The 13,528-nt window shown below is 54.6% G+C and overlaps 1 protein-coding gene across 1 annotated transcript; it reads left to right on the top strand.

Moving 5' to 3' along the window:
• The first annotated feature begins 1,119 nt into the window (after nucleotides 1-1,119).
• Nucleotides 1,120-1,425, top strand: LOC136468917 (uncharacterized). The gene has a single exon (XM_066467317.1). It carries the CDS (start codon nucleotides 1,120-1,122, stop codon nucleotides 1,423-1,425), a length of 306 nt encoding a protein of 101 aa, XP_066323414.1.
• The last annotated feature ends 12,103 nt before the right edge of the window (nucleotides 1,426-13,528 follow it).

The raw sequence follows: 13,528 nt of genomic DNA, 5'->3' as shown, positions 1-13,528 counted from the left end.
GTCAGGGTCCGATCACCACTGACCGGACACGTCTGGTCGCATTAAACCCTCATTGGATGCTTACTGTACTCGACCAGACGCTAGATCCTCAGGGTCCGATCAGTATTGACTGGACGCGTCCAATCATAGATTTCCTTCTCTAAAACCTTACTAGAGACGATCGGACGCTGCCTCTCAGCATTCGGTCACTTGACCACTCCAGCATCTGGTCACACCGAACCCAATCTCCTTGATCAAATATACTGACCGGACCCTGCGGCCAGCGTCCGGTCGCACCGGAACCAGCGTCCGGTCAGCATTTGACCCTCCATTCACTTCCAACTCTCGAACATATGTTAATGAAGTTTGCTCCATAGGATCATAGGGCTATTGTGGAGCTACCTAGTGCTAGTTTTAACAACTGTGCACCATACCTAACTCACTAGACTCATCTAGGTCAAGCTACCCATTCATACCCCCTTAATAGTACGGCCAAAGGAAAAACAAAGTCCTAAACTACTTTAAGTGTCACTCCAACTCTAATCGACACTTAGAACTAGTCATCCTTAACCTTGTCATCCATCCTTTGAAAACCGAAACGATTTCCATCATAGGGGCATGACAACCTTGATTGCCCAATTGATCTCCATTACTATGACCTAACTTAATTGCCTCTGCAAAACACACGTTAGTCATAGTAATCTTGTATTGTCATTAATCACCAAAACCCAACAAGGGGCCTAGATGCTTTCACTCCGCTGGTCAGATTCTTCGATCACTTTTGATCAGAGGGACCATCCATCCCATGTCACCAGACCGAGGTGCTACCCACTTGTCGTTGACCCCATCGTCCGCAAGAAGCGCCTAACCAAGGTGCTGATGGACGAAGGCAGCGGCCTCAACATCCTCTATGTTTACACCCTCGACGTCATGCACATCCCCTGGTCAAAGCTCCGCTCGGCGAGCTCTCCCTTCCACGGCGTGATCCCGGGAGTGCAGGCATACCCGCTCGGGCAGATCGACCTACCCATCAAGTTTGGTGACTGAGCCAACTTCTGCTCAGAGGTGCTGACCTTCGAGGTGGTGGACTTCCTGGGGTCTTACCACACCATATTGGGGCGGCCATGCTATGCCAAGTTCATGGTGGTCCCCAACTACACCTACCTGAAGCTGAAGATGTCAGGACCGAACGGCATCATCACTGTGGATAGCACCTTCTCACACACCTTTATGTGCGACCATGAGCATTTCGAGCTTGCCACTGTCGTCATCAACTTGTCTGTGCTCCCACAGCTCGGGGAGTCATCGACCCCAATAGTCCCGGACAGCAACAAACCAACCCCCTCGATAGGCTTCCACCCACTCAAGGAAACTAAGGTGGTGGGGATCGACCCCACTAACCCAACCAAGATGGTGCGGATCGAGACGCAGCTCCCGGCCAAATAGGAATATGAGCTCGTTGACTTCCTACGTGCCAATCACGATGCTTTTGCATGAAAACCATTTGACATGCTAGGCATACCGTGGGACATCACCGAGCATGCACTATGCCTCATCTCGGGCTTGAAGCCCACCAAGCAGCGCCTGTGTCGCTTCGACGACGAGAGACGCAGGGCCATAGACCAAGGAGAAGCACAAACTATCTCCACCATGGGAAGGACCTATAGGTCACCGAAGTGATCCGACCAGGCGCCTACTAACTAAAGGATGACAATGGCGATGTTCTCACCAACACATGGAACATCAAATAGTTATGTCATTTCTTCCCCTAAAATTTGGTCTTTACCGTTTTCATTCAACGTTCGCTCCTGCAAAGCACCCCGGCCCAAACACTTTCAGCCCGGGTCGCTCAGGGGCTCCACAAGGGTGCAATACCACCTCTTTTTTACTATCTTATGGTAAATATTTTTCTACCCAAACGAAAGGGTAGTCCGTTCCTTTAATTACCTTACGTAACTTTGCTTTTAACATTCCGATCGATAGCACCCCGCCTCTACCTATGGTTACGAGTAGCTGAGCCTCGCGGGCCATGACTAGGCTCTTAAAGTTGCAGCCTACAGGATGAATGGGTAGGTGCGAAAAAGAAAGAATAAAAACAAAGTTATGCTAGGGTAAAAATAAGGAACAGATGGGACAAGCTTCCCCGAACGAAGTAATTTCATCACAAAAAATGAAACTGATTGTATTCATTAATACACAAAAACACTTACACGGGGGCTTCCCCACGAACTCATCCTTTACATATGCTAAGTACTTCTACTTCACATACTATTGTGGCTGCCCGGCGGCATCGGCTGCCGGCGCGACCGGCGAAGGTAAGGGCTGTCACTCTCCGGCATGGCGACACTGGGCTTAGTCAGAGGTGGGGCGTCATTTGCTTCTGACCCGGGCTCCGCTCCATCCACAGACTGGGTGATGTCCTCCTGATGCGTGCCTTTGGATGCATTTGCACAGCGGGCATCCATCACCCACTGCGTGGAGACTTGCTCGACCACCAACTGTGTGTGTGGCAGCAAGCTTTCCACGAGCGCATGGATGGCCTCTGGGCTCTAGCTGTTGGCGTACCTACTACAGATGGCAGCGAAGTCTAGGTCCAGGTGGTGTGTCTCCACCGAAGTCAACACCCCCAACATCATGTAGAACATTCTGTCAGAGATGAGGGCCCAAACCTCATCTGGAACCTCCGCCAGTCAGATGGCGGGTGTGCTGGTACTTGGCGCCGACCCGAAAACATACGAGATGACGAGCTGGGGGACATTGCGCATCTGGTCAAGATCCCCCTTGAGAGCACGTCGCTCTTCAAGGGACTTGGCCAGCACCTTCGCATTCCAGCCAATCATCGCCTTGGCCGTCTCCAGGTCCTGCTCCAGCGACCCAACCTTTCCGCCCAGTTCTCGAAGAAGGATGACAAGCTTAGAAGCAAGTTAAAGGAAAAATCAAGATATCAACCAAAAGCAGAAAAGGTACATACTGAGGCGGGTGTTCTCGAGGATGGAGAGCCCTTCCTCCTACCGAGTCACCTACTCGTGTAGCCGAGCATTCGCCTCCTCCATCTCGAGCACCCGGCCCCGGAGCGCGAGCACTTCCTGGTCGACCTCCGACCGGGCCTTTTGCTCTAACTCTAGGGCCTTCTGCTCTGACTCCAGGGCCTCCAGGGAACTCTAGAGCATCGCCTCGGTGTCTGCTAGGGACTTATATAGTGCCGCCTTGGTCTCCACCTAGCGGGCCTTCACTGCGTCAAGCCCTCGCTCGGCGATGGTCGCCCACTTCACCGCGGGCACTTCCGCTGCCCATGCCTCGGTCGCCTCCTTCGCCCGGTCTTAGGACTCGAGGCAGGCGGACTCTAGCTCACGCTCGAGCTCGATGACCTGCCATGGCTTCCCACTCCATCCAGACATGCTCCATCTAGAGGAAACGAGACTTGCGGCTTGACATCTCCTCCAGACCCTACAAAACAAGAAGCAAGCATGCTAAGCCAACCGATGAAAGACCAAGGTGTCAAGGATGAACACAGAAAACTCACCTCTATGATGTGGGGTAGGTCGACCATGACCGCCTGCTGGATGAACTTGACCCACTCTAGGGCCTCCTCCAGCTTCACCCTAGTTTGGGCGAGATCGGACTCCATCGCAAGTCCTCTCCCCCCAAGCATGTCCTAGAGTTGATCCTCCTACTCATCCCGAAGGATAAACCAAACCTTCCTCGGGTCCTCGAGGTAGGGACATACTAGGTTAGTCACCCTAGCCTACTAGAAGGCCCAGCTGACGATTGGACCACTACCAGCTCCTACGACAGTGCCGATGGCTCCACCCTATCAACTACTTCACCATCAGAGCAGACCTCCACTACCTCAATTTCGCGGCCCACCGGTGGATGTTCCACCTCTGGCCAGGCCGCATCCCTCCCCCCGACATCTCCGGGTCTAATTGGGAGGGTGAGCTGTGTGGCCCTCCGCCCGGCGAGGTAGGGAGCCCAGTCTCCCTCTCCTCTTCTGCCACAGCCGGTGGGGGAGGGACCGCTGGGGTCACCTCTAACGCAGCCTTTGCCGCCACTAGGATCGCCACCTTCACCTCTGCCACTGTCGTACTTGCGATCGGCTGGGAAGGCACCACCCCTGGAGGGGAAGGACGTGCCACCACCGGCCTGCTCCCCCCGCCGCTTGTCGTGGCTCAATGCAGGCTGGGTGTCCACTCCACCCACATAGGAGCCAAGGCGATACTCAACCCCATCAGCATCTAGCCCTTGTCAAAAGGAATAGGTCAGTCACACTACAAAAACTCAACTATGAGATAAAAAAGAAACAAAGAATACATACCGGTATGCAAGCGGCAGGGCTCTGAAGCCTCGACCCGCCGGCAATGGGCCCGCTAGACGGGGACCATTCACAGGTGGTGACCCGCGCCCCTCACTTTGACCAGGGGGGAGTTGATCCGGACGGCTCCTGATTGGCCCACGAATCACCGCGCCCTCCGGCTCGGGGCACGCCGACCAGAGCAACTGGCGGGGCATCCTTCTAGTGTGGATCGCATGCTAGCGCCATCCCCGACGATGCACGGGTGTGAGCCTGCTCCTTCGATCACCTGGCCTACCCCACCGCGCCTAGAGCAGGTGGGGACGAGGCCGGTGATGCCTTCGAGGAGCGTAGCGACCACGTCCACTTCACCTCCCGCTTGCCGACGGAGTCCGACCTTGTGGCACGCTTCCTTGGCGTGGGAACGTCGCCGCGCCTCTCTACCTCATGCCTACCGCCAACAGACATGGCTGTAGACTCACGATGCACCACCGAAGATGCGACCTCCCGGCCTCCCTCCTCCTCTAAGGAGATCACGTCGTCACCCATCTCTATGGGGTCCTTCGACTTAAGCTCCGCCTTGACGTCACTTCTATTCTCCTTGGCCCGCGTGCGTGGGGCGATATCCTGCTCCTTCTGGTGCCTCCTTCGAGCCTTCTCAGCTCTCTTCTTCTTCCAGCCGTCCACCCCCTCCTTCAGGGCCACCCGCCGAGCCATGCCCTCCAGCCCCTTCAGAAGATGCGGCTAGGACTTGTAGTGCTTGAGTCCATACGAAATGGATGACTCGAAGTCAAGATTATAGGAGAGCAGTATCGAAAGGGACATGGAATAAGGAAAGGAGACCGTACCAGGTTGCATAGCTTCGAAGCGTGAAGAGCTCTGGGCTTTCCGTCGAGGGACTCTTTGGGCCTCAGTCGCAGCACCTGGTCGAGTTAGCTCCAGACTTCGTCCTTCGCCAACTCCTCTGGTGATGCATGGTCATGGTCCGTCAGGCCGGTGTACATCCACATCCACATTGGCCATGTCCTTTCCACTAGTGGGGCGACCTGACGATGAAAGAAGGTGTGAAACACCCACACCCCATCAAGGCCCTGCTGCACCAACTTCTAGAGCTCCGCCCCAATAACCTCTAGCTTGTTCTGCTGGCTAGACAGGCCCCATGACCAGCAGTCCCGCCTCTCTGGCCTTCTACTGGTGAACGACAAAAATGGCATCTCCACCAGGTTCCTGATGTAGAATCACTCTCCGTGCCACCCCCGGTTGGAGTCATAGGGGGAGTATGCAGGGTAGGCGCCCAACGCACTTGGCTTCTTCTGCAACGCAAAGCCCCCCACCAGCGCGATCCTAGGTAGGTCCCCCGCCGACAAGGCTCACTCAGAGAAGAGCCACCGGAAGAAGTCCGCATGCGGCTCTATCCCAAGGAAGGCCTCATAGACGGTGACGAAGCCACGATATGCAGCACCCTAGTTGGGTTGAGGTGCTACAGCTCTAGGCCCCACTCATTGAGAAGCCCACGTAGGAACTAGTGCATGGGGTATCCTAGCCCACGCTCGTGGAAGGCGAGGAAGGAGATGACCTCACCGGCCCGAGGCCATAGAAAAGCCTCCCCTGTGGAAGCCCTCCAGTGCACCACCTCCTTCAGCGACAGCACCCCCTTCTCAGTGAAGGTAGTCAGCACTAAAAGCTCTAGTTTGGTTTTGGTGAATTGATGAAACCCTAAGTGCTAACCTAGTTTATCAAGTGATCATGAGATAGGTAGCACATTCCAAGTGGTGAAGCAAATAAAGATCATGACATGATGATGCCACGATGATGATCAAGTGCTTGGACTTGAAAAGAAGAAAGAGAAAAACAAAAGGCTCAAGGCAAAGGTATAAATGGTAGGAGCTATTTTGTTTTGGTGATCAAGACACTTAGAGAGTGTGATCACATTTAGGTTTGATAGTCATACTATTAAGAGGGGTGAAACTCATATCGAAATATGGTTATCAAAGTGCCACTAGATGCTCTAACGCATTGCATATGTATTTAGGATCTAGTGGAGTGCTAACACCCTTGAAAACATTTTGTGAAAATATGCTAACACACGTGCATATGGTGATACACTTGGTGGTTGGCATATTTGAGCAAGGGTTAGAAACTTCACCAGCGGAGTGTGGATAGTCCGACGGTGCCACCGGCGCCCTAGACAGAAAAGACGAAGGTCACTATAAGTGACTGGACGCTGGTCTCGGTTGGACCGAAGCGTCTGGTCAGTGGCAGCAAAGGGCGCATAGCGTCGGTCTCTAACCGAACGCTGGGTCACTCAGTGACCGGACGCTGATAGGGTGTGTCCAGTCCTGCTGATGTGGTAGTGGACAGAGGAGTTTTCGAGTGACCAGACACTGGGTGTGTCCGGTTGAGCATGACCGGACACGTCCGGTTGTGAAAAGTCATCTCTGGATGCTTACTAGAAACGATCGGACGCTGGGGTTCATCGTCCGATCACTTTGAGCTACTGCGTCTGGCCGTCACTTGACCATTGAGATTGGGCAATCAAAATTTGAAGAGAGGGGACACGTGGCACGCATCGCAAGACCAGATGCTGAGGTCCAGCGTCCAGTCGATATGACCAGAGCGTTCGGTCACCCCATGTTGTGCCTAGTTATCGGGGACCTAACACCGGGGTACCCCAGGAGGTGGAACCAATAACCATCGAATGTTAAAAACTTCTGGACAGATAAGGGCGTCGCTACATTCCTTGCCCGAATGATGGGAGTTTGGTTCCACCTCGCCCGATGCCTTTGGGCCAGCTTCGCCTCGCCCGAGGGCTGAGGGATAGACTCCGCCTCGCCCGACCACCGAGGGACGGGCTCGGTCTCACCCAAGGGATAAGGGTTAGCTCCACCTCGCCCGAAAGCTTAGGGATTGACTCCGCCTCGCCCGACCCCTGAGGGACGGGCTCAGTCTCGCCCAAGAGATGCCCACAGCACTGCTTCCTGCTCCGACCTCGCGACTCCGACCCCGCGACCGGGGCTCACGGGAAGCCTGCTCACCGCTCTTCTCCGACCGGTGCACTAAGGGCCGACTAGAGCCATCCGACCGGGGGCTCCCCGTTCAGAGGGAACCAGAAGACGTGTGGAGAAAGGCAAGGCATGGCTCATAAGTCAAAACCACTATACCAGAGTCCATACCCTGTGCCCCAATAGGAAAGGTACTGCCAGGGAATGACGGGATGGATGCTTTAGACCCTTCTAGCCGTAGCAGAGCCTGAATAGTGTTGTGGGTGCGTGCTCTTCACCCTACAGAGTTGTGGGCGCCGCCTTCAGCCCTCGGGCATGGAACCCGATGTAGACATACGCTAACCACTATGGTCTAGAAAAAGACTTGCGTCCTCCACAAATGATGGATGTGCTATCACCACGTTATGGCCCCAAGGGAGCGGCACTCGCTTCATGGCCCCTCAGGTCCACTAGACTGGAACGCTCGCTTTGGCCTCCGGATGCCCTCTCTAATCGGAAGACCTTGCCCCCAGCGCTACTTCAGACCCCGACCCTACGTCCCTCCGATGAGAACTCATAGGAACCAGAAGGCGTGCGAAGCAAGGCTGGGCAAGGCTCATAAGTCAAAACCAATGTACCAAAGTCCATACCCTACGCAGGGCAGTACTCTGTAGCCATCCTAACATTCTACAGTGGCATCGACAGTATTGTAGGCGCTTATCATCCTTTTGCACCTGCCGGAATGGACAACAAGGTTTGGTAGATGTGAACAACAAGGCTAGGTAGCATACGCATCCGAGCCCTCTCACTTGTAAAGCTGTCCCCTTCATCTATAAAAGGGGATGCACTTCCTCCAACAAAGGGACCAACCCTTGACGAACAACACACATCACACACAGTCAAGCTACTATTAGGCTCTTGACATCCTTTCGACCCTTCCATCAGAGACTTGGGACCAGTCCCTCTCTCGACCGTTTGTACCCCCTACTGCGAACCATTTTCGGTGCTAATAACACGAGCAGCAACAGACTAGACGTAGGGACATTCAGCCCGAACCGGTATAAATCTTGTGTCCTTTAGCGCACCATCCGGGCCTAACGCGCATTACTATAAATTTACTTGCCGGTGCTTATACGAAACACCGATAGTTGGCGCGCCAAGTAGGGGACTTTGCGCGTTCCAAATTAGGCCTCGGATGGCTAACCATGCAATTAGCTGGGTCCCGGGCGCACGCGTGTGTTTCGGTGACCTGGATTTCATCATCACACTGGGAGGAGAGTTGGCACTAGCCCACGTGGCCGTCCAGTCTCTCCCTCCCATCAACTTTAGCTACCGAAGGCTTGAGGGCCAGCCCGGTGTCTCCCTTGGACCCCAGTCGTCCAGAGATGCCCCACGCCACATCACCCTCTCTATGGAACGCTCCACACAGCGCGCCTCGACGGTGCTTCCATTCGGCCTCCGCAATGCTACGGCAACCGCTGGCCACCTTCTGGCACTACGCATGGTTCAGCCACCTACGGACAGCGAGTTCGTGGGGGCAATTGAACACGATCTGGAGACACTCCACGGGCTCCTCACGGAGGAACCAGAGTCGTCCTCCAGCTCTGACTCCAGCAGGGGGAGCCATCACCCTTCCCGGGAATGCTTCATGGCGCAAACCCCCAAGGGGCACGTCCAAAGCATCTCCAGAGAGGAGGCAACCCCGACAGGCAACCCCCCACAGTTCGCTCAGGCCAGCCAGAACGTTGCCGTCGCGGCAATGCTCCTACGTGACCTGCCCAAGCCAAATGACCCTCGTGGATGAGCAATCCACCAGAACCTCCAGGCACTATTGGAGACCGCCATCGTTCAACAAGCAGAGTGCTCCATATCACGATGCCGACTCGCGACCTCGCTCCCCATCTAGGGAACAAGGACGCAGCAGATGGGGCACTACACCCTATCATCGCCACAACCACTGATTGTGGCACAAGAAGCCTCAACCGCACCTCGTCTTGACTTGATGGCCACCCCGTGCCAACCGCCTATCTATGCGCGGCTTGGGCCAAACCAAGACGCGCGCAGTGTCGGTCGGAGTCCTAGCCTTGATAGCCTGGAACCATGGACCTTTGTCCAACACCCCAGCAAGCGCCTTTTCTGCCGCGCTTCAACGGGGGCCGCGACAAATGCAAGGCCAAGCACCAGGATCAAGACGAAGGCCCCTCCACACAGAGGGGAAAGAAGAACAGAAAAGATCACCACTGACTGGCCAACTCCGCGTTGGCCGCCGTGGCAGATTACGCGGGCACTTAGCGCCAGCAAGACCCTCCGGGCCACTTCCATGATCTGATGGAGAGCCCGCGCACCAACCACAACTATTCTGTCAACCATCTCTACAAGGACTGCCAGCTCCTCAGGCGCCTACTGAGGTAGCCTGGTAGGCCAAAGGAAGAAAAAGGCGAGGAGATAGCGACCGAAGAAGGGGGCGCAGCGGACAAGGATCCAGACGACTGGAGCACAAAGGGATCCGACCAAAAGTCGACCGACTGAAGGACAACAACAACGACGCTCTCTCCGATGACCTTGGAACAGCTATGTCTCTTCTTCTCTTCCTAAGTTCCAGTCTTACCTTTACTTAGCGAACGTTTCTGTAAGAGCGGCCCGACCCGAACACTTTTTGGCTTGGGGCGCTCGGGGGCTCCACTAGGGGGCTCTACTACCCCTTTGTTTTTGTTTTTACCCTAAGTACTCTTTTGGTTTTGTATGAAGAAATTCCTTCCTACCTGAACAAAAGGGTAGTTCGTTCCTTTGTTTTACCTTACGTAACTTTGCTTTAGAACATTCCGACTGATCGCACCCCGCCTTTTCCTATGGCTACGACCGGCCGAGCGTCGCGGGCCATGCCTCGGGCTTGCAAAGTTGCGACCTACGGAACAAATGGGCAGGTATGAGATAGAAAGAAATTTAAAACAAAATTATGCTAAGGGAGAACTAAGGAACGAAAGGGAACAAGCTTCCCCAAACGGAGCAACTCCATCACAAAAACAAAAAACCGATTGCAGTCATTAAAACACACACGAACATTTTACACAGGGGTTCCCCCATGAACTTAAACTTTTTACATTTACTAACTACTTGTATTTTAAAAAAAGGTATTAAACCGACCCAGCGGCATCTGCTGACGGCGCGACCGACGAAGGCGCAGGCTGCTCACTCTCCGGTAGCACGACATTTGACCCGGGGTCCCTCGAGGACCGGCTTCCACGTCTAGGCTTGGCCCAGGAAAAGAACATATATTCCATGGGATAGCCCAAAAAACTAAAACACAGTAGGCCGGAAGGGTAGTCCAGTCATCGACCGGAAGGTCTACCCGTAAGAATAGGCGCCCGCTCATCAGCTTCTTTGGCCCACTTCTCCGACCGGAGCACTCGCTTTAGGCACCAGCCATCTCTAAGCAGTCTCTCCAATCGGAAGGCTTGGCCCAAAACGCTGCTTCCTGCTTCGACCCCGTGACCGGGGCTCGTGGGAAGCCTGCTCACCGCTCTTCTTCGACCGGCGCACTAAGGGCCAACTGGAACCATCCGACCGGGGGCTCCCCATTCGGAAGGAACCAGAAGACGTGCGGAGAAAGGCAAGGGGCCGCTAGAAACTCCCATACGGCATCAAGAAGTATTTGCTGTTTTACTACATGTACTACTGTGGTCGCCGTGCCAAGCTCTCCATCGGCAATGTCTGGGCATGTACATGGGCCAGTTCGTCTACTGCGGCTGCCACACCACGCTCTCCATCGGCAACATCCCACTGCGCCGCGAGATCTTCGAAGGCACCGTCATCCGCAACGTTGAGCACCGCGCCGGCAAATGCGGTGCCCCTCCGCCGGGGTGTTCAAGGACTACGCCATCATCATCAGCTCTAACCCCGACAACGGCGTTGGGATAGGAGGCGCTTCCCACCAAAGGAAGGCCACAATGAACGATGGCAAGGTCGACAATGCTCGGTGCCCTCCAATGCCCCTCCTCCATCGGTGGTGGTGGTACGCCCACAGCAAGGGCGGCTCACACCGTCTCATCTACGTGGGATGACCTCCAGCTCAACATCGCGCCCCGGATTCACAAACAGACATGTGAGTTGTTCTCTCCCTCGCATTCGGTGGAAAGGAAGGAGAAGTGGTGGCAGCTCAGAGGCTGGCTAGGAATGGGGGGAGAACTCCTCTCCCCCTCCCTATTTAAAAAAGGGGCACAGTAGCAGAGGAAAGGCGAAAGAAATCTTAGGGGACGCACCGGAAACAATAGGACGCGCTCTGGTCGACGGGACGCCGCCTGGTAAGTCAGAACGTCACCCAGGCATGGCCCGTCACTAATACGCCCCGGGCACAAGGACCGGGGCACGCTCACCTATAGGCAACTCTCCGCTTCCCCAGGCAGACCCATGGAACAACCCAACGATGGAACCTCCCTCCAGTGGGACTCCAACGGGCCTCTTGGGTCAATTGGGCGGCCCAGGCAAAACAACGAACGAATGACCAATTGAAAGATAAGTACCCCTGTTTACTTACTTTGAGTATTAAATTCTTTACTGGGCCTCTGACCCCAGCAATGGTAGGAGCACGGACATCGCTCGGGGGCTGCCGAGGGTGCATGTTTGTTTAAACACCCTCTTAGCTCGACCCCTCCTTACGTTTGGGAAACCAAAAGCATGGCATGTGGGAATACAACGATGAGTACAACTAAACAAACCACTAGACCCTACGCCTCGACGGCTACGGTGTTTTTTTGGTTCACCAGCATAATCGCGTTCATAATTCCTCACACCACTAGCCTTAGCTCCCGCCTTCCTGAAAGGAGTTTGGAGGGGCCCACCTGCAGAGCCCCCCTTCAGGGGGAAGGCTGGCAGATCGCTTAAAAATCAATCACAAAAACAAAAGTAGTGATACTTATGCAGGTTACGCCGGCCTCGTCAAAAACATCAGACCCGAACCTGGCTCGGACACATCTAGTAGGAACTTCCCACGGCTCATACCACCAAGGTAATGTTACCGACCCCCGCTTTCATCTCGATTAAACTATATGTTAAATTCATACATTCAAACATTGCATATGCAAACCCTTGTATCTCAATGATTCGTGTCGCATCACGAAGCGGTAGCCGCCTCATTCAATATGAGCAATGCCTGACTGGGGTTCGAAGGCCGGCCCACGAAGGGCTCGATGCCGCCTCATGTCAAACAGAGCCAGGGGAGAAAAATAAAAATGAGCCCCAGTGGCCTTGCCCGACCCCGTTCAGAAGCGGACAGGGACATCTCGACCTTTCTCATTCGATTCTAACCTCGAGCCAGACCCATAGAATCTCCATCGAGGAGAGGCCAACAGGCCGCCTGAGCCCAACAAACAGCTTGAGCATCTGCAGGAGGCGGGTTTAGAAGTAGTGGAATGCCACATGAGGGCTCTGCCGACCCTGTCAGTGAATGATGGATCCGGATTCCACACGAACATACCCGCTAGCGAGCTCATTGAGCGCGACACTCGAGCCATCAAGGCAAGTGTCATCAACTTAGCCCCTCTGGCTGCGAAAACCGAGGACAGGGTAGCGTGCGAAAACACAGCCAACCCCTAGCAGACCCTCAAGGGCTCGGGGGCTCAAGCCACTCGATCCAAGATCGAGAGACCGAGGTTCGATGGCTGACCAGCGAAGGGTCCAGGGCCACCTCACATCGAACAAGAGCTAGGGGAGAAAACACAGATGAGCCTCAATGGCCTCTGCCCGACCCACGTTAAGGCGAATAGGGTCATCTCAACCTTCTTGTTCAATCTAGCCTTTAGCCGAGCCCATAGAAACCCCATTGAGGGGGAATCTATTGGAAGGCAGGCAAAGGAGTAACAGAACACCCCCCGAGGGCTTCGCCGACCCCGCCGCAAAGCAAACGGGATCAGATTCTGTCCGAACATCCCTGTTAGCAAGCTCATAACGCACGGTCATGCAGCGATCATCAAAGTCCTAGGTAAGAGGTACGAGTAAATACAAATGTAAGTTCGCCTCCCTCACTCCGGTCTCTAGTAACATCCGACCCTAGCAACCGCAAGGGGTCAGATCTCACTCGGGGGCTAATAAAGGTATGGGTACCTCCTTTCTTTTTTCGAAAAAAACATTACATTAGATCTCCTCCTCGCATCAAGACAGGCGGCAAGATTTGGGGGAACAGACTGGCAAGATGGCGTCGTTGCCAGGGATTGAACCCGGGTCACCCGCGTGAGCCCATGCCCCGATAGCTATATGGTAATTTTGCTCACCAGCACACTTA

Source organism: Miscanthus floridulus, chromosome 8 (genome assembly GCF_019320115.1).
Source record: "Miscanthus floridulus cultivar M001 chromosome 8, ASM1932011v1, whole genome shotgun sequence".
Classification (NCBI taxonomy): domain Eukaryota; kingdom Viridiplantae; phylum Streptophyta; class Magnoliopsida; order Poales; family Poaceae; genus Miscanthus; species Miscanthus floridulus.
The sequence above is the reverse complement of the archived record's forward strand: the minus strand, read 5'-3'. Positions and strand labels throughout refer to the sequence as shown.

Excerpts from the sequence above, each read along its gene's own strand:
- LOC136468917 (XM_066467317.1), top strand. The coding sequence starts at position 1,120 with ATGGTGGTCCCCAACTACACCTACCTGAAGCTGAAGATGTCAGGACCG.